The sequence below is a fragment of the Camelina sativa genome, chromosome 19, assembly GCF_030686135.1.
Source record: "Camelina sativa cultivar CO46 ecotype springtype chromosome 19, ASM3068613v1".
NCBI lineage: Eukaryota > Viridiplantae > Streptophyta > Magnoliopsida > Brassicales > Brassicaceae > Camelina > Camelina sativa.
This window is the reverse complement of record NC_141898.1, coordinates 1,656,366-1,677,523: the sequence shown is the minus strand read 5'-3', so window position 1 is coordinate 1,677,523 and position 21,158 is coordinate 1,656,366. Positions and strand designations below refer to the sequence as shown.

General features: G+C 37.8%; 6 protein-coding genes across 12 annotated transcripts; 2 read left to right on the top strand and 4 right to left on the bottom strand.

Annotated features, from left to right (window-relative positions):
- The first annotated feature begins 698 nt into the window (after nt 1-698).
- Nucleotides 699-4,360, top strand: LOC104764074 (diphthine--ammonia ligase). 2 transcript variants are annotated; one of them, XM_087503010.1, is made up of 11 exons: nt 699-899; nt 1,205-1,284; nt 1,362-1,587; nt 1,704-1,732; nt 1,818-1,900; nt 1,995-2,067; nt 2,154-2,475; nt 2,555-2,886; nt 2,970-3,295; nt 3,383-3,704; nt 3,786-4,360. In XM_087503010.1, exons 5-11 carry the CDS (start codon nt 1,872-1,874, stop codon nt 4,005-4,007), a joined length of 1,626 nt encoding a protein of 541 aa, XP_087359136.1. In that variant the 5' UTR covers nt 699-899; nt 1,205-1,284; nt 1,362-1,587; nt 1,704-1,732; nt 1,818-1,871; the 3' UTR covers nt 4,008-4,360. The 2 variants fall into 2 exon arrangements, with proteins under 2 accessions (XP_087359136.1, XP_010485824.1); XM_010487522.3 differs by having other exon boundaries at nt 1,700-1,732.
- A 926-nt stretch (nt 4,361-5,286) lies between these two features.
- Nucleotides 5,287-8,339, top strand: LOC104764073 (uncharacterized). The gene is made up of 2 exons (XM_010487520.3): nt 5,287-7,656; nt 7,747-8,339. The coding sequence occupies exons 1-2, from the start codon at nt 6,112-6,114 to the stop codon at nt 8,128-8,130; spliced, it is 1,929 nt and encodes a 642-aa protein (XP_010485822.1). The 5' UTR covers nt 5,287-6,111; the 3' UTR covers nt 8,131-8,339.
- A 119-nt stretch (nt 8,340-8,458) lies between these two features.
- Nucleotides 8,459-11,620, bottom strand: LOC104764072 (peroxisome biogenesis protein 12). 2 transcript variants are annotated; one of them, XR_015591584.1, is made up of 10 exons: nt 11,325-11,613; nt 11,100-11,205; nt 10,864-11,012; nt 10,501-10,750; nt 10,089-10,198; nt 9,761-9,839; nt 9,555-9,641; nt 9,197-9,283; nt 8,970-9,107; nt 8,459-8,885 (listed from the first exon to the last, which is right to left on the bottom strand). XR_015591584.1 is itself a non-coding variant. In XM_010487519.2 (10 exons), the coding sequence occupies exons 1-10, from the start codon at nt 11,430-11,432 to the stop codon at nt 8,814-8,816; spliced, it is 1,182 nt and encodes a 393-aa protein (XP_010485821.1). In that variant the 5' UTR covers nt 11,433-11,620; the 3' UTR covers nt 8,459-8,813. The 2 variants fall into 2 exon arrangements, 1 of the variants encoding a protein (XP_010485821.1); XM_010487519.2 differs by having other exon boundaries at nt 9,761-9,835; nt 11,325-11,620.
- A 134-nt stretch (nt 11,621-11,754) lies between these two features.
- LOC104764070 (myb family transcription factor PHL13) lies at nt 11,755-15,042 on the bottom strand. Of its 5 annotated transcripts, none has more exons than XM_010487517.3 (8): nt 14,805-15,042; nt 13,297-13,775; nt 12,952-13,189; nt 12,789-12,865; nt 12,664-12,709; nt 12,454-12,514; nt 12,288-12,357; nt 11,755-12,154 (listed from the first exon to the last, which is right to left on the bottom strand). In XM_010487517.3, exons 2-8 carry the CDS (start codon nt 13,762-13,764, stop codon nt 11,882-11,884), a joined length of 1,233 nt encoding a protein of 410 aa, XP_010485819.1. In that variant the 5' UTR covers nt 13,765-13,775; nt 14,805-15,042; the 3' UTR covers nt 11,755-11,881. The 5 variants fall into 5 exon arrangements, with proteins under 5 accessions (XP_010485819.1, XP_010485820.1, XP_087359134.1 ...); XM_010487518.3 differs by having other exon boundaries at nt 13,297-13,770; XM_087503008.1 differs by having other exon boundaries at nt 12,948-13,189; nt 14,805-14,958.
- An 866-nt stretch (nt 15,043-15,908) lies between these two features.
- LOC104764069 (large ribosomal subunit protein uL14x/uL14z/uL14y) lies at nt 15,909-17,019 on the bottom strand. Its single transcript, XM_010487515.3, has 4 exons — nt 16,982-17,019; nt 16,437-16,721; nt 16,305-16,346; nt 15,909-16,126 (listed from the first exon to the last, which is right to left on the bottom strand). Exons 1-4 carry the CDS (start codon nt 16,992-16,994, stop codon nt 16,044-16,046), a joined length of 423 nt encoding a protein of 140 aa, XP_010485817.1. The 5' UTR covers nt 16,995-17,019; the 3' UTR covers nt 15,909-16,043.
- A 315-nt stretch (nt 17,020-17,334) lies between these two features.
- On the bottom strand, nt 17,335-20,856 carry LOC104764068 (histone-lysine N-methyltransferase SUVR4-like). The gene is made up of 8 exons (XM_087500401.1): nt 20,453-20,856; nt 19,066-19,993; nt 18,687-18,949; nt 18,534-18,600; nt 18,380-18,430; nt 18,060-18,153; nt 17,770-17,823; nt 17,335-17,646 (listed from the first exon to the last, which is right to left on the bottom strand). The coding sequence occupies exons 2-8, from the start codon at nt 19,963-19,965 to the stop codon at nt 17,618-17,620; spliced, it is 1,458 nt and encodes a 485-aa protein (XP_087356527.1). The 5' UTR covers nt 19,966-19,993; nt 20,453-20,856; the 3' UTR covers nt 17,335-17,617.
- Nucleotides 20,857-21,158: the final 302 nt, after the last annotated feature.

The following is a 21,158-nucleotide window of genomic DNA, read 5'->3' as shown; positions in this document are numbered from 1 at the left end:
TCATAGAATTGATACAAATTTCCTAGTATACTATATTTGATATTTCTTTATCAAATATCTTAATTCTGGTTTATCAACGAAATTTATTAGTAGGCCAAAATAATGACAATTTTGTTTAGGAATGGTGAAATGCTCACAAGCATGGATGCTCTTAGCTCTTATATACGAAACGATCACTCAGCTATAAAAAGTTTACGGTTTAACATTTGAAACTATTTTTCTGGGGTAAGAAATAAATATATTTTGAGATATAGTTTGAGTGGACTATTTATATACTAGATATAAATGTGTTTGTATAAGATAAAAACATGGCGCTTGGATTGTATAGCTAGTAACAAGGTTCTTGATCAAATCGAAAACCTCAAAACAAAAAGGAGTCACATGCTTACGTGTTACGGTTGAAGTGCATATCTTAAAGTCTTCGAACATATTTGATTGAATATTTCTAATTTGCTGACCGGATTACTTCGGACGCTCGTTGGTGTATTTTTATATACATACACACACACATAACTATTGTCATATCGGATCGTATAATATGGATTAAGACATAAAAGCAATAGGAGCAAAGATTCCAAAATTGTAAATAGAATTTGACAAATAAAAAAATTAAAGGAGCCAATCGAATAACAAGTGGAAAAGTCATGCCAGATTCCTAAATTTTATAAAATTAGTTATTTTATTTTATTTATAAAGTCGCCCCTCCTCAAATTCTATTGACTTGGACTCTCTCGACTACAGAGTTTCTCTTTCTCCGACGACATTAAAAAGAAGAACCTCACTGCAACTAAAGAGAGAAAGAAGAAAGAGAGAGAGAGATGAAGGTCGTGGCTTTAGTGAGTAATTTGTTGCCGGTTGGTGATTCGGTTGATGAATTGGACAGCTATATGTATCAAACTGTAAGATTCTGCTTCTTCCTCCTATCTTTTGGTTTCATGGGTTTAGATATGAACAAGGGCTTGAAGAAAGGTTGGGTCTTTTCTATCTCTCATTGGTGTTTCTGTGAATCTGGTCAATGTTTTCATGATTTGTAAATCTGGGTTGTTCTTCTTGGGAAGAATAAGATTAAGATATTTTCGATATTGGATGTTTGGGAGTATGAATGATATATAGGATTCTATGATATTGGTATCCTAAGTTCTGTTTTTTTTTTTTTTTTTTTCCTCGTATCTCTAATTTCTTTGATTGGATGCACCTTCTTCAGGTAGGCCACCAGATAATAGGGGGCTATGCAGAATGTATGAATGTGCCATTGTTCAGAAGAAGAATCAGAGGATCTTCAAGGTGAAAACCGTTAGGCTTTCTTCTCGAGTTTCCAAGGGTTTGATTTGATGAATAATTCTGAGGAGTTTTTTTTGCAGGCATCAGAAACTTAGCTACCAAATGACTCTAGATGATGAAGTGGAAGATATGTTTGTGTTATTAAGTGAAGTGAAGAGACAGATACCTTCCATCGCTGCAGTCTCGTCTGGTGCGATTGCATCAGACTACCAACGGCTGCGGGTGGAGAGTATTTGTTCAAGGTTAGGTCTTGTTTCTTTGGCATTTTTGTGGAAACAAGATCAGACAGTGCTTCTTCAGGAAATGGTATACTGTTTCAGGAAAACAGAAACTGAAGATTCAAGCCTATTTCAATCTCAATTTATTAAATTCTTTTCTGTATTTGTTTTATTTAACTCGCTTCTTGTTTTCCGTGAAGATAGCAAATGGGATAAAAGCTATCTTAGTCAAGGTAATAATAAGGATTGCTATTGAGTTTTCCGGCTTCTAGTAACATCAACATCTTCTCATAATTATGCTTTTGTTCAAGTTTACAGGTAGCGGCAATAGGGTTAGATCCCTCAAAGCACCTAGGGAAAGACTTAGCCTTCATGGAACCTTATCTTTTGAAGTTAAAAGAGTATGCCACAGTTCTCTTTTTATGGCTTCATTTAGAGTGTATTATCTCTTTGTGTTGCATTGGTTCTAAAGCTTCTGAATGCATCTCTACTTAGGAAATATGGAAGTAATGTTTGCGGTGAAGGAGGAGAATATGAAACTATGACTCTAGATTGCCCACTTTTCACTGTATGTTCTTTTAGCAATATTAGCAACAATTTGTGTTCATTGATTCCTCACATTTATTTGTAATTTGACAATTTACATTTCTGTAGAATGCGAGTATCGTGCTTGATGAATGTCAAGTTGTGCTACACTCTCCAGATTCCATTGCACCTGTTGGTGTTCTTCATCCATCCACGTTCCATCTTGAAAAGAAAGGGAATCCAGACTCCAATTCCCTTGAAAAGGAATCGAGTTTAGTGTCTGAGGTACTAGGAGATGGTCCCAACACATCAAATTCTACTCGCCAACGAGATAGTGGAATTGTTGATCTAGTTGAACATACAAGTAACAGAGTTCACATATCGAGGACTGAGAAACACAACACATTCTCCATCTGCTGCTGGTTGGAAAATTCACTAAATTCTTCAACAGGTAACTAAAAAAAAACAGACCAAATCTTCAAGATTTTTCCGCATATGTACTTGATATTTGTGTTATCCTCTTTAAACAGGTCTCAAAGAAGATCTCGAGACTGTTCTTACAGAACTTGAATCCCAGCTTTTAAAAAACGGGTTTAACTGGCAGAATGTATTGTACATTCATCTTTATATCTCTGACATGAGTGAATTTGCTGTGGCGAATGAGACATATGTGAAATTTATCACACAAGAGAAGTGCCCTTTTGGTGTTCCTTCACGTAGTACAATAGAACTTCCGTTGGCACAAGCGGGTCTTGGAAAAGCTTACGTCGAGGTTTTAGTTGCGAATGACGAAAGCAAAAGAGTTCTCCATGTCCAAAGTATATCTTGCTGGGCGCCTAGCTGCATTGGACCTTACAGTCAGGTGAAAAAAAATCTCCTCGTGGAGTTCTAAATAAGTTTTAAATTGATTAGCAATTTCAGTTAATTCAATATTATCTACTTCAGGCCACTTTGCACAAGAGTGTTCTTCACATGGCTGGACAATTAGGACTTGACCCTCCCACGATGAATCTTCGAAACGAAGGTGCAATTGCTGAGCTAAATCAAGCATTGACGAACAGCGAGGCAATAGCGGAGTCTTTTAACCGCTCAATCTCTTCAGCAGCTATACTCTTTGTGATTTTCTGTTCAGCACGCACAAAACAATCAGAGAGGAACCAGCTCCACGAAAAGTTTGTTACTTTCTTGGATTTGGCAAAGTCTTCTCGGAGGGTATCAAATGCCATAGATCCTATGTTCGTTTATATCCTTGTCCCTGATCTTCCGAAAAGGTTAAAATACTGCATAGAATCTTTCTTTACATCCTTGTCCTCGAACCCAACAGTTTCAGGTTTTTAACAGTAACTGATGTTCTCCAGGGCTCTTGTTGAAGTGAAACCTGTTTTATACGTGGAAGACGATACAGAAACCGAAGATGAAACCAGGCAAGATCATTCGGGTGAAGGAGATTACAGTTTTGGGGGATATAAGCCAGAGAATTGGCACCAAGGTTGTGTGCAGAAACGAGTTGTTGATGGGAAAATGTGTGTGACCGTTCTCTCCATCTCAGCCGAAGTAATGAGGAAACTTCAGGAAGCTTCGGGAGAAGAAGAACAGCAACTGGAGAGAGTATCAAGATTCTGTGTATATCTTCTCAACAAAACCTTGTCTGAAAATTCATTTTCTTGGCAAGATACAACGGTGAGAAAAAGACTCTTCTTTAACACAATGTTAGCCTCTCATCGAAAGCTTTCCTTTATCTCTTGTTTTTGGTTGATGCAGAGCTTAAGAATACACTTATCTACTAGTCTTGGTGTGTCCGTAGAGAGATTATCAGACACTTTTGCGTCTGCATTCAGAGAGCTTAACGAGAAGAGTGATGGAGTTAAAGTTGACAGCTCGAAAGAACCTATCTTGAACGTTGTTCCTGTCCTAGGTGCTGGAAACACTTCTACTTCCTTCGATAACATAATCACGTGTGAACTATTTGCGCTAAGGTCGTAGCTAAGGGCGACAACACAAAGGTTTACCTTCTTGATCTTGGTGCTCATCAAGTGCTTTACCCGCCGTTTATTTGCTATTGGTAGCCAATAGAACGGCACGATGTTTTAGTCGGACAATTCCTTACTGTTTTTCTGGAAGACCAATTCCGTTTGCTAAAGAACAACACATAGTTGTTTTGCTACAAATGGAAAAACGGCACGATGTTTGGTTTTCTTTTTGTTTCAGTCGGAGGTGCAAAGACTGTTGTTTACTTTGCCAAAACCCAAAAAAAATCAATTATTTGTATCGTATGGTTACGATATTATTGGTCATTATATTGTAACATTATAAATGAATACATTACTTACCAGAAATTTTTTAACTTGGATACCAAATATGTAACTTTCATATCACACAGGTCAGTAAACGTCGTTTTATAAATCTAATGCAAAGAATGTGACATGTTACACGACAATAATATAGATCTAAGAAAGATCTTTTCTTTTTCTTGATAAAAGGTTATCAGACAAATTAGTCTTGTTCACGAGAATATAAGAGATCACAAATGTTAATACGTATTCAAGATCTTTAGCATGATTTTTTTTAACTATGACTGGTCTATTCACAACCAAGATCGTACGTACTACACAATATACGACGTCTTACAAAATATAACACATTTGTATTATGAATCCTCTCATTTTTTAAAAATCGATGTGCTAGATCAGAAGAAACTTTTTGGCTGTGATGTTTATATGCTTTTGTATAAGACGACACTTTTGGATCTATTTTATATAAATCTAAACATTTTTGAAGTAAAAGAGAGAGAACAAAACAAAGTATAAAAAATATCCAACAAGATGCCTTTGGGGGAAACATTGCATTGTGGTCTGTGGGGACAAATTTGCTGGCACAAAAATTCTGCAGAAGAAGAAAAATGAAAAATAATTTGATTCACTATGAATAATAGGAATAGGATGGTCCAAAAAAGTACTAACAAGTTATAAAAAAAATACTAATTAGTAAAAAAAAGAAGATTTTGATTCACAACATCCTATTTACATACTTACACTCAGATGTCTTGAGCACCGCAAATTTGAGTCTTTATGTTAAACATAATAATTGAAAAACCAATTTATATTGGTAAACACAAAGCATCCTATGGTTTGATTTGATATATATTATAGGATGAATCTTTAATGTCACACAACACTACTCTTGGTTGTATTTTCGACAGGTTTAGTGCTACTCACACGTGTATGATAAGTTAAATGCAATGATAACATCCTTTAATGGGAGAGAATACAAATCTTTGCTTTGGTTCAGTAATTGCAAAACAAATTAATACTGTGTCGTTTTTAAGGTGAAGGGCATTTCCGTCATTAAAAAGAATCCAAAGTGGGAAAAAGTCCAAGCTGGGAAATTCAGACGTAAAGCGAAACCAAAAGAAAAGGGGAAAAAATGGTAAAAATCGTAATTAAATGTAAAAGTGAAGGGCAAAATCCTAAATTCTCCTCTGCAGTACCACCAAATTGGTCGAGCGAGAGACCAGAGAGAGAGAGATAGATCTGAGTATCTCTGAGTAGAGGTGGTGGTGGCATTAATAATGGCGTAAGTAGAAGAAACCTAGCCGTTAGATCTTCTCAATCGCCAGAAAATATTCATTCTTTACCGTTCCCATTGCTCCTTCCTTCCTCTCTCTCTCTCTCTCTCTCTCTCTCTGTGTCTTTTGAGGTTTCCGGGTTGGGGTTGGTGAGATAAATCCAGCGGCTTATCGGATCTTTCCACTGTTATGTTTGTGTTCGGAAATCGAAACATTGATAGAGAAACTAAAAGAGGGAAAAAGGCGTGTGCTTTGTTTCGTAAAGGCTCCAGCTTTTTCTTATGAACAGCTTGTAAAGGTTGTTGCTTTTTTTTTTGTGTGTGTGTGTGTATTGGAAAGGAGGAAGTTTTCTTGAAATTTTGATTCAAATTTGAGCTCATATGGTGAGTTTCTAGGGTTTTGTTTTGTTTTTGTGATTCTTGGAAGAATCTGATTCCTTTTCTATTAGGGTTCGACAAGTAAAGTAGAAAGCTTTGTATTTGTTTTTTTGGAGGAGCTTAGTGAGTGTTTGTGGAAAAAATAATGGAAGATTACTCCAAGTATACTCATAGTCCTGCTCATTTAGCCGTTGTGCTTCGAGATCATGCTGCTCTTAGGCGAATTGTATCGGATCTTCCTCGGTTAGCTAAGGCTGGTGAAGTTTCTACAGAGGCTGAGTCTATGGAGTCTGAGTCTCGTGCTGATTCTGTTTCAGCTGTTATTGATAGGCGTGATGTTCCTGGTCGTGAAACTCCATTGCATCTCGCTGTTCGTCTTAGAGATCCTGTCTCTGCTGAGATTTTGATGTCTGCTGGTGCGGATTGGAGTCTACAGAACGAGAATGGTTGGAGTGCATTACAAGAGGCGGTTTGCACTAGGGAAGAGGCCATCGCCATGATCATTGCTCGGCATTACCAGCCTCTTGCTTGGGCTAAATGGTGTAGGAGACTTCCTCGGATCATTGCATCTGCATCGCGTATCCGTGATTTTTACATGGAGATCACTTTTCATTTTGAGAGCTCTGTGATTCCGTTTATTGGCCGCATTGCTCCTTCGGATACTTACAGGATATGGAAACGTGGTTCGAACCTCCGTGCTGATATGACTCTTGCCGGTTTTGATGGGTTTAAAATCCAGCGGTCTGATCAAACGTTTCTCTTTCTAGGGGATGGTTACTCGTCTGAAGACGGTAAAATGTCCCTATCTCCTGGCTCGTTGATTGTTCTTTCTCATAAGGAAAAAGAAATGACTAATGCTTTGGAAGGAGCTGGAGCGCAACCGACAGATGCTGAGGTTGCTCATGAAGTGGCTTTGATGTCTCAGACTAATATGTATAGACCTGGAATCGATGTAACTCAAGCTGAGCTGGTTTCTCATCTGAATTGGAGACGGCAAGAGAGAACCGAGATGGTCGGGAATTGGAAAGCTAAAGTTTACGATATGCTTCATGTGATGGTGAGTGTGAAATCAAGACGGGTTCCTGGTGCAATGACTGATGAAGAGCTCTTTGCTGTTGATGAAGAGCGAACTGCTGCAACAAACGGTGCAGAGACCGATGGCTTTGATGATGTATTAACGCCTGAGGAAAGACTCCAATTGAATTCCGCGCTTCGGACTGGAAATTCTGATGCCATTGAAGATGAAGAGTCTGAAGTTACTGATCACCAGGAAAACGGATCCCTCAAGGATAAGAAGGGCTGGTTTGGTTGGAATAAGAAAGGCTTAAACACTGAAGATACTAAGCTCAAGAAAGGCTCAAAGTCTGCGCCAGAAGATGGGAATCAAAAAGGGAAAAGCCAGAGATCTTCAATGGTATCTGATCATACAAATGAGGATCTTGGAGGCACGAAGAAAGGAAAGGAGAAGGAGAAGAAGAAGAAGAAGAAAGGTGTTGCCGGAGATGAGGTTAAGCGTGAGAGTGAATACAAGAAAGGACTAAGACCGGTCTTGTGGTTAACACCGGACTTTCCTCTTACGACAGACGAGCTTTTACCGCTCCTCGACATATTAGCTAACAAGGTTAAAGCCGTTAGGAGACTCAGAGAGCTTCTCACAACTAAACTTCCACTAGGCACATTCCCTGTAAAGGTATAATCTTCTTCTACTCGTAACTTGTGCGTTACTGATATGAATAAATCACTCTCTGGGAATTTACTCTGATTGGTAATTGATCTGCAGCTTGCCATTCCCATTATTCCGACCGTTCGAGTTGTTGTTACTTTCACAAAATTTGAAGAGCTTCAGGCGGCTGAGGAGGAGTTCTCAACGCCTCCTTCTAGTCCGGTATTTCATGATGCGAAGTCTTCTTCTTCAGAGAACTCATCACCATCATGGATCTCATGGATGAGAAGTGGGAAATCAGGTGACAATGATAGTAACCGTTACAAAGACGAGGTTGACCCTTTCTCGATACCTTCAGATTACACATGGGTCGATTCAGCTGAGAAGAAACGTCGAATGAAAGCTAAGAAAGCTAAGAGCAAGAGGAAGAAACAGGCGGCAACAAAAGCCGCTGCTGCTAGTGACTCGAGTACCCGTTCAAATCAAGTAGCCGAAGAATGATGAGTCCTGAGTAACCGAATCATTGCATTCTTCAGGTTTTGCTTTGGCTGGATTCAAAGATGTTCACTTTCTGAGCCATCATTGTGGCCCTGAGAAAAAAGGGTTTTGGTAGTGTTGTTTATTGCTCTTGTAATGTCATGTTATTTCTGAAATTCCCTTAACAAAACATCTTTGTTCTCTCTTAATGATTGATTAATCCTCTTTTTCTTTTTTTTTGTTCGTTCCTGAACCGGGCATAATCCATTTCTGAATCGAATTTGAAGCCTGACATCAACATAACTTTTCGGTTCAGGAGCTAATGTGCAAAACGAATAATAAACCATGAAAGTTTGAACTCCAATCATCTCCTCCATCCTTTTCTTTATAAATTGATCAGTATAAATTTTATTTTCTCCTTTCCCCATTGTGCAATATACAACAATTTCGAAGCTGAAACTACGAAAGAAAAAACAACCATTTGTCTGCCTTCTTGGTCTTCACCAGTTTCAGCTTTGAGTAGGATTAATATAGCTTGTTTTCAATCCAACAAGCACTTGATCCCAGACTTACTGAGCTCTACATGAAAGCTTATCCATATATATATTTGGCAGTCTTTTAACTCTTCCGGTTCAGACTGTATCACGCTGCAGCGAACGGTGACACAACCCTCACAATTTGGCTTAAAACCAATAAATAGATCGGTCCTAAGTGTCATGAAACAGCCTCCTAATCTGATCCACGCTGGCCGGAATCAATGTCACCGGACATCGCTTGTACTGTGTCATTACCACAGAACACGGATATAAGCTTATACCGAGGTTGGGTTTTGGGAATATAGAGAAATGATTTGGAGAACTTACCTTTGTAACATACTTAAATACGCATGAGTAGCAGAAAACAAATCCAGAGACCGTGACAACTGATGGATTTGCACGTTTTTGCAAGCACAACGCACAGAGGGATCTGTTGGGAGGTAGAGGGATTCCTTCTTTGGCCATCTGTTAGAAAAATAACCAAAAAGCACTTAGTTGACTGAGTGAAAGAAGTCTACAATAGTTTCAGCAATGCCTACGAATTGGTTGATTACCGTTGGGGCTGGTGGAGGTGGAGGTGGAGGGTACACTGTTGGAGCTGATAATCTCTCTTCAGCTGATTGATACCACCATTCCATCATCTAAAAAAACCAAAACACACTAATATGAATGAGAGGTTTAAGTTCAACAAAATTATGGATCCGATGAAAAATATACCTAGAGACAAAGATATTAAAAGGATAGCAATTAGCTTTATGACTTAAAGCTGTGGCTGTAGCATATCAAATCCAATCTATATAATCTAAGCTTAGGACCATTTCCAAAAGGAATCTCCTTCAGAATGTGCTGGAAGCTTTCAAGACAGTAACATAAGAGAAGAACCATAAACTGGAAAAATTTGTGGATACTTACTTTAAAGATAAAAACTGCTGCAATCAGACCGGTTTGAGCGTAGTCAAGCACCGCATATGAGCAGCTAAGAAGTGCCCCTTGCACGGTCTAATTCAATATTCAAAATAATACCATCAGACCTTGGATCACTAAAGTGTGAGCAGTAGTAAGAAAGAGCCTATCTCATTCATTCGGTTACAGGAAGTTTAAGAAAACAGAGATCATACTTTTAACCATGGAGGACCACGAAGCCTCTCACGCTCATGATTCCGTATCTTTGAAATTCTTGAGGATGTGTCCATCTATCTTGGCATCAAAGAGGAAAACAGAAACACAAAAAGTGTGTTAGACATAACATATGTGAATTTAACACCTCGAAGGTTTTATAGGTCAGTTCATGATGATATAACTTCCTGCAGCAAGATATATCGAGAAAACCAAACGGTGGAATTTCAAGTATATCGTCCAACAAAGGCCAAGCGCCGTAATTCAATGGGGGAGCATAGTAAGATAATGGTGACACGAAATTTCAATCAGGAAGGAGGAAGTTAATACCAGTTCTTGCCCTGTAGCTCGACAAACTTGAATCCCAAGAGCTTGTAGCCCAAGAGAATAAAATCCAGTAGCATCCAGCAGATATAAGAGCTGGTAAGTGAACGATAATCCTGCACAGATCATCTCAGATAAGCTAACAACAAATAAATGCTAGCGACCAAATAATAATCCCTATGTCAACGAAACGCAGTGATAACGTCTATTATTCAGGATTTCTAGTGCTATTAGCCTGGATTCAATTCATAATGGGAAACCAAAATTTCATTCTTGATCAATGCACTATCCTCCAAAAAATGCAGCTCTAGGCATGAAGCTAAACAGGGTAAAGTAAGAAGTGCTCCTAATTATGTTACAGAATCATCAGCTACTAGGCAGCCAGAAAAGTCCATGCTCTACATAAATCCACAATTACCTTCACTTGATGCATGTATCCAAGGATAACAGACAGCTATAAACTTTTTAATTTTCGTAGCTAATTGTACTCGAACAGAAAGCTCTTCATTCCCACTAGGCTCTCTTGAAACAATTGATTCTTCCCCTGTGAAGAAGTCAGTTTCATCAAATCCTTGATCCTCAGTTCCCCATAAACTTTCCCGGAGCCTCGCTTCCCTTTCTTTGTTATAGATTGCATGCAACTTAGACTTGAAGTACGGTAACACAACCTACAAAAAAAACACTCGTTAGATGGAAAAGTACCAATTTAACAGACACCCATTTACAAAGCCTTCAACAGACACCCATTTACAAAGTATTGAATTTAGGATAGAGTCAGTACCAGAAACACAACAGAAAGGATTCTTTGACGCTTCTCTAAACCGGAATGTTGAACTTCTTCGCTAGAATCCTTCCTGGCACTATCTTTCCTCAATCTCAACCTCGCTGATTTCCTCCTCAAACCATACAATGATTCAGCAAACGAAGCATCTGCAACAACTCACAAAAACTAAACTTTATAAGCAGAGATTCCAATACACACACTCCCCAATCCCAAAACAGTTTCGAGAAGCTAACCTGTGGTTCGTAAGCTGTGTCCTTCAAGAATAAGCATCAGAGCAGCAAAGAATTCATCCTCGTAGTCTAAAATCTTATGGAGGAACGATCGTCTCAAAGCAAAAACCTAAAACAAAGAAATCACACAAAAAAAAAAAAAAAAAAAAAAAAGATCTAAGAATCAGAACCGATAAGTACCACCAAAATCACAATCCTCAGAAGAAGAAGTAGAGAAAGGCATTATACGCCGAGGGAATAAGTGAGAGCGGCGCGAAGGCTAGCCGGAAGTTGCTGAGCTGCAGCCATCTCAAAGAAGGTGGGGCGTGTCCCTTCACCTCCCACCTGAAACAACATCTTCTTCCTCCAATCCTTTATCCCTCTCTTCTTCTTCTTCTAGTTAGTGAGATTGTTTGATAAAGGCGAGACCTTTGTCTTTTTAGACTGAGATTGAGACCTTTAGCTTCTTCAGAATTGCAGAAATTGAGAAAGAAGATAGAGAGAGAAGAGAACCATTGAGAACAAAAAAAAAAAAGACGCATTTCGAGAGAAGCGTATTTATTACGTCATAATTAGCAAAGTCTTTTGCCACGTCATCTTACACAGCTGACTCAGCATCCGACAACAGTCCAACTCGACAGTGATTTGTCCACGTCATCTCCATTTAAAATTTGATTAATTGGGAGAAATCATCAATGTTTCATTTTATTGCTGCTGTGAATTTCACATAAAGCATGAACAAAAAAGAACTTAATTACAACACCTTTAGGTCAGTAAGTATCATAACTTCTTCAGTCATTAGATGTCTAATCTTCTTCTCTAACCCGTTTTCTATTACTCCCAGAAGCAGATTCACTTTGAGATATTGTGTTAGCACCACTCTGCAGTGTCTGAGTTATTGTTGATGGTTCTGAATTGGTTGCTTTATTAGGGAGGAAAACTTGTGAAGGGCTTTGTGATGGAGCTGAACCTTCAGCTTCTGGCACTGATGATGACCCTTGCATCTTCTGTTGTTTCTCAATCATCATCTGAAGATACCGACCTTGTTCTTCGATTCGTAACTGCAATGATCTTTGGATCTGCATTTGTATTTAAGACCAAGATCAGATCAACATCACCAGATAAAACCAAAAAAACTAAATCAGACAGATGAAGAGGAAAAGGACACTGTTTTGTGCCATATAAGCTTCTTATAGGCAGTTGTTATTATACCTCAAGTTGCTCGTGGAGTTGCTTTTGAACTTTCATCTGTAACCGTAGAGCTTCAGTGATTTCAATGCTCCTGAAGATAAAGAAGAAAAACCAAACGTAAGTGAAAAAACTTTTTCCTCGGTGTTACATAGTAGAATTCTGACAGAAGAACTATAATTTTCCTTACGTCTTCAAGTCAAGAGATTTGATGTCTTCAACGGTTTTCAAATTCTTCACTGGAGGTTCTTCTGTTCATTAAGAAAAACAAATTTAGTGTCAAGAGGTGTTTCTTCACACAAAAAATTCTTTTAGATTCCATTGAAACTTTATAAGAAGTTTCCAGAGTATAATAATTAAAAGCTTCTGTGAAAAGTTGAGAAGAGAGTTTGATCCTTACCTTTATTTTCTGAAAGTTCCGGTTTATATCTTGCCTTTCTGTATTTCTGGAGAAGTCAACAGTATAAAGATGGTTAAAATGAGCTTAAGCATACAAACTGGAAACAGATGGAGAATAATAATAACCTGCAGATGGCTTTTGACATGATAAATGGTCAGCCCGGGACTATTGATAAGCTTCAAAACAGCCTTAGGGGTGGCTCCTGTAGTTTGCAAGTATAGCAAGAGAATAATAAGTTTTTGAGCTAAACTTTGGAGACATAAAAAGAGAAGAAAAGGGCTTACGCACGTTCACCACCACCGAGCTGATTAACAGCTTCGACAAATGCTTCATGAAGTTCTGGTGTCCAACGCATTCGTTGCTTAGATGTCATTGAACTAGCTGGGGTTTTGGCATTTAAAGGATCCATTGTCACTGAACTAGCTGGCGAGTTTTTGGCATTAAAAGGATCCATTAATGGATCCACCTGGCGCTGATTATTGAACACTATCTCTTGCCTTGCTATATCAGAAGACGGTGTTGTTATCTGTAGGACATCAGTAGAGCCAGTCTTAATAACAGAATCATGAAGATAATACATTGCTAACAGAGAACCGCTAATGAATAAGCATATATATAGTTGAGAAAACGAACCTCTGAATCTAGATTGAGGGCAACAGGATCACCTAGAAGCTCTGACCATGGTTCAAGACCATCATCAGACATCAACTGGTCCGCCCAGTCTGGCCATTCGCTTTTTGAATGGACTTCCTTGGACGAGACCGTAGTTCTACTGCTCTCCGCTTGTGGAACCGGAACATGAAAATCAAAGAAGCCCTGAAGCTGATCTGAAGACCAGGTCATATTTCTCTGCTCTTGAGGCTGATTGATCACTTGCAAAGATTGTGTAGCCATAGAGCATTCCTGCCTCTGCCCTTCTTCAGAGACATGAGCAATAGTCATACTGCCTCTTGGCACTGTAGAAACGGGAGGCCGTGCCTGGGAGGAAGATGAAACATAGACACCATTGCAGAATCCGGAAGAAGATGAAAACGAATTCCCACCAGAACTGCAACCAGAGACCAGCGGAAATGCCTGACAGGGGACGGGATTGTTATTCATCAGTTCCTGTCCTGAAGAAACCCACAAAATGTTAGGAAAGTTACGGTGGTGTCTCTCATCTAGAGTTGCAAAAGATGAAGACATAGCGGTTGGAAAACTATAATCGCTAGCAAGTGTCATTGAATAAGTGTAGTATTGAGAAGATAACTATAGATATCAGAATCTTAGCACAAAAGGGGCTATTTAGCTTAACAAGGAGCTTTACACAGAAGCAAATATGAGACTCACTATCACCTAGTTATATATACAGAAAAGGGCTATTTCCCTTTCAAAAACACTCCAAAGGAATATTCTTCACTCAATATGTTCTGCCTTGGATAGCTTTCTTTCACTTTTCCCCCTACACTTCAGCAAATTCCGCAAAAGGAAAGATAAAAATGCACAAGAAGTATTCTTTGATTCTCTCTATCCAAAACTAAACTTGTCTAAGCAATGAACCACACGAAGATATCATGGAGATGACAGATGCATCAAAATCAAACAGAAACAAGATATGGAATCCAATGCAATGGGAGAATGAAATTAACGCGCAATTTGGCAAAGAAAAGCAAAGATGGCTTTTCATAAACCACAGGGACGTGCAAAGAAGAGAGTCACCATGAGGACATTATTATCATACCACTTTTAATAAACTCTTATCAAATCGAAACCTTGAAGGAACGAGAATCTAACAGAGAACCAAATCGAAAAGACAGAAAAAGGTTTGTTCACAAAATGACCTTGACCATAGAAATAAGAAGGATTCGTAGATCATAACATGTCAACATCTCATGATTGAACGTTCTAAAAACCCCTTCATGAGAAAAAACAAACCTTTAGCTTTAAAAAAAAAAAATTCTAATCAAAAACAGAACATAATCTATAGTGAACCAATTCCAAATCAACACGAGACAACAATATAACTGGACAGCATCAGCAAAGTTAATCACTTTCTTTTTTGTGCTTAAGATTTAATAAACAGATCAAAGGGAACTCTTCACGCAAATTCACAAAACTTGATTATTCTAAACCTCGTAATTCATAAAAATCAGCTAACTCACCAAAACTCAAACACGACGAAAGAGAATGCCGACAGAGAGCGAATGGATTATGCCAGGAAAACCAAAAAAGATAGAATCTTTACTCGACTCAGCAGCACTCGTCAAAAACAATACAGAATCCAATACCTAATGAATTAGACAAAAAAAAAAAAAAGGTCTTTATTTGATGAGTGGAACAAAAGGAAAATAAAATTGCGTTTTTTTTTTTTTTTTGTGTCTTCTCAGTTCCACAAAAGCTGATTGGTTTTGTTACTGACCGTTGGATTGATATACACTTAAACCATAGAAGGTTTTGTGATATAAAAAACAACGGAAGGGATTCATGCAGAGCACGGGAATTGAATGCTCCTTGCCGTAGAGGATTATGGCGGCTGTACAATGAAATTGTGGGATCAATGTAATTGTTGTTAAATCTATTTTGATTGGTCAATTGGTGCTTATTACGTCAGAATTAGTTAAAGACATTTTCAACTGTTTGACCCCTATTTTAAAAATACCCCACTAGCACCAATTATGTTCTGTAAAATCGTTAAGCCCATCTTTTCTGCTTTAATTAATGACTAATTCTCGCTTAGTATTGATTATCCGATTATATCGTCTAATCCGATTAATTCCCGCATAATTTTTTATATACCGATTATTTTTGGAGCCAAATATAAATCAAATATATATATATATATTTTTGTTATAATAACTAATGTACAAACTTTTAATTAAAATCATAATTTATTTTCTTAATATTATGTTTTTATGTTTTTACCGTAATTTTAAAAAACAATATATTTTTAATTTACTATTAATTTATTTAATCTCCTATTTTTTTGCTAGGCGTTAAGTCCACCATGACCGCCCAACTAGCACCTAACGATTTCTAAAACAGAACTTTTACCTAATTTAAATGTATTCATCTTCGTAATTAATTTCCCTTTAATTTGATTTTCAACAGTGATCTATTATTTGCTATGATCATTACTATCTACTAATATAAAACCAAGAATGGTGTGAACCTAAAAAGTAGTTAAGTGGCACGAGAACAACAACAAGTAACGAACGAACAAAAAGATCAGAAGTAAACGATAGGTTTGAAATGCTAATGTGAGAAACTGGCACGAGAAACGAAGTTGTTATAGGAACTAGAATCAAGTTTAAGGCATAACACAAGTCTAAGACAAACAAAACATCCTTCAAGAGATAAGTGCAAAACGTTTAACACAAAATATAGATGCCGAGCTCGCTAGCTTAAACGATGGCGTTAGCAGCACTTGCGATTCTTGGCCACAGATCAGCACACTCCTTTCCGATTGGTCCAGTGATAGCAGATCCTTAAATACACAATGTAACAGAGACTCATCAGGCTACAACTAAACATGAGACTACAACTCGCTTATTAATAAGAATTTGGGCTCAAATTACTTCCTCTAGTAACTACTAACTCATCAGGAGATAAACAAATAGAACCAATTGACCAGAAACAATGTACAAAGGTAAAGAACTTTGTACCTTTCATTTCACCCTTGGGATTGACGATGACACCAGCATTATCTACACACAATAATCACAACTTTTCAATCAGACTTTCAAAGTTCTCAAAGGTACAACAACCATTTCACAGAAACAAACAGAAATGCTTACCCTCGAAATACATGAAGACACCATCCTTTCGGCGCCATGGCTTCCTCTGCCTAACAATGACAGCAGGGAGCACCTTCTTACGGAGATCAGGCTTACCTTTCTTGACAGTAGCCATAACCATATCACCAACACAAGCTGATGGCAAACGGTTAAGACGTCCCTTGATCCCTTTAACAGAAATGATGTAAAGGTTCTTAGCTCCGGTGTTGTCAGCACAGTTGACAGTAGCTGCCACTGGAAGACCTAGTGACATCCTGAACTTGTTACCAGAGGTTCCTCCTCTTCCTATATAATATCAAATCAATTTAAAAACAGTAAGCATCAAACACAGATCAAAATGATCTCTATATCGCTATATACAGGCATCAACAAAAACGTAGATCTCTTCTACCTAGCTAAGATCTAAGAATAAAGATTCATATTCATCATAATCCAGGACGTAGCTAATAGCAATTACTTGTAAAATTCAAGGTGAATCGAAAAGCGTAAACATAGATTCCGTAACAGATGAAGAAGATGAACGAGATAGAGAAGCGCGTTGTTACCTCGCTTCGACATGGTTGCAGACTTGGCAGCTCTCCTCAGAAGAAATTGTAGTGACAGCGCCGAGAGGGTTTATATATGCTTAAACTAGGGTTTTCTTCGTCTGTTGTTGTGAGCTGCTGACCTGGATTTTATTTTTATGGGCCGACGAATATTACTAATAAAGCCCAATTATGTTTTTTTTTTAATCCCCATATCTCAAGCTCACGAAGTTGAGCGTCTAAAAAGTAAATTAATTTGATCAATAGTTATTATAGTATCTTTTTTTTTTGATACTCAAAGTACAGCTGAATCTGAATTTACCAATGATGGGGGCACCTTTTTGATCCAGAGTCTATCTATAAGACGAAGACCCTTTTAAGAAATCCATAACCGTGTTGTTTGGTTTATTTAGTTTACAATTGCAGTGAAATCCCTTAAACAATTGAAAAAGAAGGGAACATAACTAACAGTAAGTTACTTTGGTTGGGCAAACATATAACACTGTAACCTAAAGAAGGGAATTGTCAAGAGAGAAAAATCTGCGACCATAAAAATTATATATCGTCATCAAGTTGAATCCAGCATTGCTCAAAATGGATCCAAGTGTTTTGTTCGTGGGTCATGTTTCCTTCAATGTCTACTAATGATCAGTCTCACTAGCGCTTAAACGCCACCACTTTGGAACCTGCATTTTAGGAGAAACACTCAACCACTGAATTATTCACTTCAAAAAAACCATAATGAATCAAAAGTTACTGATGCTATTCGTCTGAAGATTACTACATCATACTTAGACATTCTTTCTCACCTGATTGTTTTTTAGCAGGAACAATCTTTCTTCTTTCTAACTTGCCTTGAGATCCTGACATATCACCGGAATCGTATAATTAGCCAGCAATTCTAGTTTCCGTTGAAGCTTTTTCTTTTGTTGGAATCATTTCTATGAACCAATGTACTTTGCCAAATAAAATTTTTGGCTTGGATCTCATACAAATTTACACAAGTTCTAACGTAGAATGTGTAAGCAAACCAAGGAAGCAAGCCAGCAGTCTGTCACAACGGTTTGAACAACAAAGACATTGTGTAAAGATAACTCACCTTTTCTTTTTTTGTCTCTGCATGATTCGCTTCCGCAGCAACATTGAAATGCCTTTACAGGATGACTTTTATCATTGAAGTCTATCATGTAATCCTGCGATTAAAAACACAGGTTATTTGAAGTATATGTACAACTCAAGAGTGAATAACATTATGGGAACAGTAGAAAGACGTGTTTGGTTCATCTCTATTCATGGGGCCATCTACAAACACCATATATATCTAAAATGGCAAAATCATCAACATGCTCTCTAATCTTTAGCCATGTGAGTTTTTGTAACTTTGTGGTCAATACAGGGTAGTTGAATTATGGTGCTTACCCATGTCAACTCATCCATGGCCTTCACGTCTCGTAGGGTAAAAAAGGCAATCTGCACATTTCCAAACCCAGAATTCCTTAAGCTCAATAAAAATTACTTTCACAATCAGTGTTTTCAAGAAGAACAGGTTAAAGTGAAGAAACCAGATACTTACATGATAGTAATGTCTGTCCGGAGTCTCTATTTCTACCGGAATATCAATCATGTTTGCATCCTCGCATCTGCATCCACAATAAAGATCACTAAGAACCATAAACTCTCAAGGGGAGCACAAAAACAACATAGCACAACAAGCACTGATTGATACCTGTGATTGATAAACCTTGCGACATTTCCACAGATTGTGGCATCCAGGCAGAGAGCTTCTTCATCTTTTAATTCCTTCTCAGAACCCCAATCTGCATCCAGAGTTACAGGATATGTATGCCGCTCACCACTAAACCTTATATTCCGGTCGTATAACTCCGTGTTGGTCAATATTTCACCAATGTATTCACAGACAAAGGTTCCTTTTGGCAAGTCCTGCAGTGTTCTAAGACCCCATCCTTTCCCTTCTTGGGTGAAGTAAACCTGAAACATATATTTTGCTTGTCACATGAGGAAGCCAGCCATCAAGACAAGAAGGCTGTAGTTTGCTAATCCAAAATGGTATGGTCAACATATATAAGATTCAATGTAATTGTTACCTGCAGTTTGCACCTTATCCCTCTCTGTACTACTCGATTTCCACAGTGCATAGCACATCCACACTTTCTCCAGCATTCCTTAATGAACTTCCGGATAAGGTGACCATCACATTTTCCGTATGTGCCATTATCGTGGTCTCTCTCCAAAGGGCAGTCTTTGCAGTAAAATTTATGAAACCTATCTGGTTCCTTTTTCATCTTTAAACAGGTGTCCAGAAACTTCTCCTTTAGCAACCCGCCATTGGTATAAGCATATTCTCCACTGGTTTCACGAGCACAAGCACATGGAAGGTCAGCTGAAAGACAGTCGCCTTTGCAGTTGGCACAGCAATCTTCATCAGAAATACGAGCGAGAGACACGTGGACATAAGCACTTTGGTAGACAATGTTATGAGGGATGTAAGTAAACTTTGGCGCATCCTCGCTTCCAACATCATCGACAAGAGATATTTCAACGCTCTCCGAACCTTTAGTGATGTCAGAAATTCTGTTTCTATATTTCCTCTTGCGATCACCAGTACTGTTCTGGACTACCTGAACGGAGGGACCTGAGGTTGCAGAACGGGTTTCGTAAATTTTTTTCAGAGAAACAGGAGAGTCAATGACCTTAGGATTCTTCCCTTTATTGCCATTGGATGAACCTTCACTTAGCGTGTTTCCTCTATTGCCATTGGATGAACCTTCAGTTAGCTTCTTATTCTCTTCGTCAACAGAGAGAACAGCGTCGATGAGTGCAGAATAGTTATCCAATTTAACTAAAGACCAACTGCCACCAGCCTCTTCTAGGAGCTTCAGAAGCACTGGCATTGTCTTTTCATCAGGAATAGACAATTCCCTTGTTTTCTCTAAAGCTTTGCGTACCTTGTCGTCTTGCTCAGTGAGCATCATTGGTTGTTCCATATCGAGATCCCACCTTCCTAAACGGAACCTGCAAAATTCACACATCAAACCAAACTAATAAGACACATCAATGCAGCAGCTCTTAAGATTAAAAAAAAAAAAAAAAAAAAAAAGGAAACAGATCAAATTTATGCTTTGATTTTATATAGTTATCCTTGAAGAACTGAATCATGACTGTGAATTGCGAATAAACCCATACCCTATCAGCAAAATCACACCAATAGAAGAAGAAAAAAAACCCTAAAAACTGGTTATGACAGTTCGGAGTAGAAAAAAATGGCGAATTCAGAATGATCTAATCAACAAGGAGAACTGATTCCGACTTTTACAAGCACTACACAGTTACCAAAACTCACAAAAACAGAGATATCTAGAGAAAACCCAAAATTCGCGGAGTAGAGAAACCCACATTGAACAACTAAGGGGAAGATTAAGAGTATAAGACGAGTGAAATGCGTGAATAACACACAAACAAACAAACAAAAACCTCAGTGTGGTGAGACTGTAACGAAATCGGAGGAAGCTTCTTCTGGAATTGAGCCGCCGGTCGGCTAAAACACAAGACCAAATTTTGAGGAAGACGGCGAATGAATGATTTGGTTGAGATTGTGCATGCAGAAAAAAAAAAAAAAAAAGAGAGAGAGAGAGATCCAGCTTTTAGGATTATAATAATAAATTTTAAAATATATATATATATATGATCAATTTCCGAATTGATAAATGACCCCCAGACAAACTACTTTTCTACTCTGTATCTCACTGCTGCGTGAGGACTGAGGTGAGAGAGAAGAATATATTATTTGACAGATCTATTTTTCCAGATTTGAAAAAGATAAAGAGTGATACTGTTTTCTATTTTTGTCCTAGGTCCATTAAAAAGACCCATTGACTAAAAATGGCATACATATATCAAATCATATATATAAAGGTAAGACTTTGGTCTGGTTGATTTTTAATTGTTTAATTACTTTAAATAATATTTAAAATCCAATTAACACAATACATTTAATTCATATATTAAAATAAAATTATAACTGAAAATAAAATAAATGATGTATTAATCATATTCCACCACTCAATATTATTCAAATACAATAAATAATATTTGTAACTCTAATAATTCTAAATGTAATCTTGCATCAGTTTTTATCATATAAATAAGCATTGCCTCATTTTCTCATATTGTCATTTTT

What these genes read in the sequence shown, in the direction of transcription:
- LOC104764070 (XM_010487516.3), bottom strand. Translation starts at nt 13,884, where the DNA reads ATGACACTTGCTAGCGATTATAGTTTTCCAACCGCTATGTCTTCATCT. An exon ending in CCCTCAATCTAGATTCAGAG is followed by an intron (nt 13,190 to 13,296) that starts GTTCGTTTTCTC and finishes GATGTCCTACAG; the next exon opens with ATAACAACACCGTCTTCTGA. An exon ending in ATGTCAAAAGCCATCTGCAG is followed by an intron (nt 12,710 to 12,788) that starts GTTATTATTATT and finishes TGACTTCTCCAG; the next exon opens with AAATACAGAAAGGCAAGATA.
- LOC104764073 (XM_010487520.3), top strand. Translation starts at nt 6,112, where the DNA reads ATGGAAGATTACTCCAAGTATACTCATAGTCCTGCTCATTTAGCCGTT. An exon ending in TAGGCACATTCCCTGTAAAG is followed by an intron (nt 7,657 to 7,746) that starts GTATAATCTTCT and finishes ATTGATCTGCAG; the next exon opens with CTTGCCATTCCCATTATTCC.
- LOC104764072 (XM_010487519.2), bottom strand. Translation starts at nt 11,432, where the DNA reads ATGTTGTTTCAGGTGGGAGGTGAAGGGACACGCCCCACCTTCTTTGAG. An exon ending in GTGGTCCTCCATGGTTAAAA is followed by an intron (nt 9,642 to 9,760) that starts GTATGATCTCTG and finishes ATATTGAATTAG; the next exon opens with ACCGTGCAAGGGGCACTTCT. An exon ending in CACCTCCACCAGCCCCAACG is followed by an intron (nt 9,108 to 9,196) that starts GTAATCAACCAA and finishes TTTTTCTAACAG; the next exon opens with ATGGCCAAAGAAGGAATCCC.
- LOC104764069 (XM_010487515.3), bottom strand. An exon ending in TGTCTTCATGTATTTCGAGG is followed by an intron (nt 16,347 to 16,436) that starts GTAAGCATTTCT and finishes TATTGTGTGTAG; the next exon opens with ATAATGCTGGTGTCATCGTC. An exon ending in TCCCAAGGGTGAAATGAAAG is followed by an intron (nt 16,127 to 16,304) that starts GTACAAAGTTCT and finishes TGTGTATTTAAG; the next exon opens with GATCTGCTATCACTGGACCA.
- LOC104764074 (XM_010487522.3), top strand. Translation starts at nt 819, where the DNA reads ATGAAGGTCGTGGCTTTAGTGAGTAATTTGTTGCCGGTTGGTGATTCG. An exon ending in GTCCCTGATCTTCCGAAAAG is followed by an intron (nt 3,296 to 3,382) that starts GTTAAAATACTG and finishes GATGTTCTCCAG; the next exon opens with GGCTCTTGTTGAAGTGAAAC. An exon ending in TTTCTTGGCAAGATACAACG is followed by an intron (nt 3,705 to 3,785) that starts GTGAGAAAAAGA and finishes TGGTTGATGCAG; the next exon opens with AGCTTAAGAATACACTTATC.
- LOC104764068 (XM_087500401.1), bottom strand. Translation starts at nt 19,965, where the DNA reads ATGGAACAACCAATGATGCTCACTGAGCAAGACGACAAGGTACGCAAA. An exon ending in CCATGGATGAGTTGACATGG is followed by an intron (nt 18,154 to 18,379) that starts GTAAGCACCATA and finishes TTTTAATCGCAG; the next exon opens with GATTACATGATAGACTTCAA. An exon ending in TCCTGCTAAAAAACAATCAG is followed by an intron (nt 17,647 to 17,769) that starts GTGAGAAAGAAT and finishes CCTAAAATGCAG; the next exon opens with GTTCCAAAGTGGTGGCGTTT.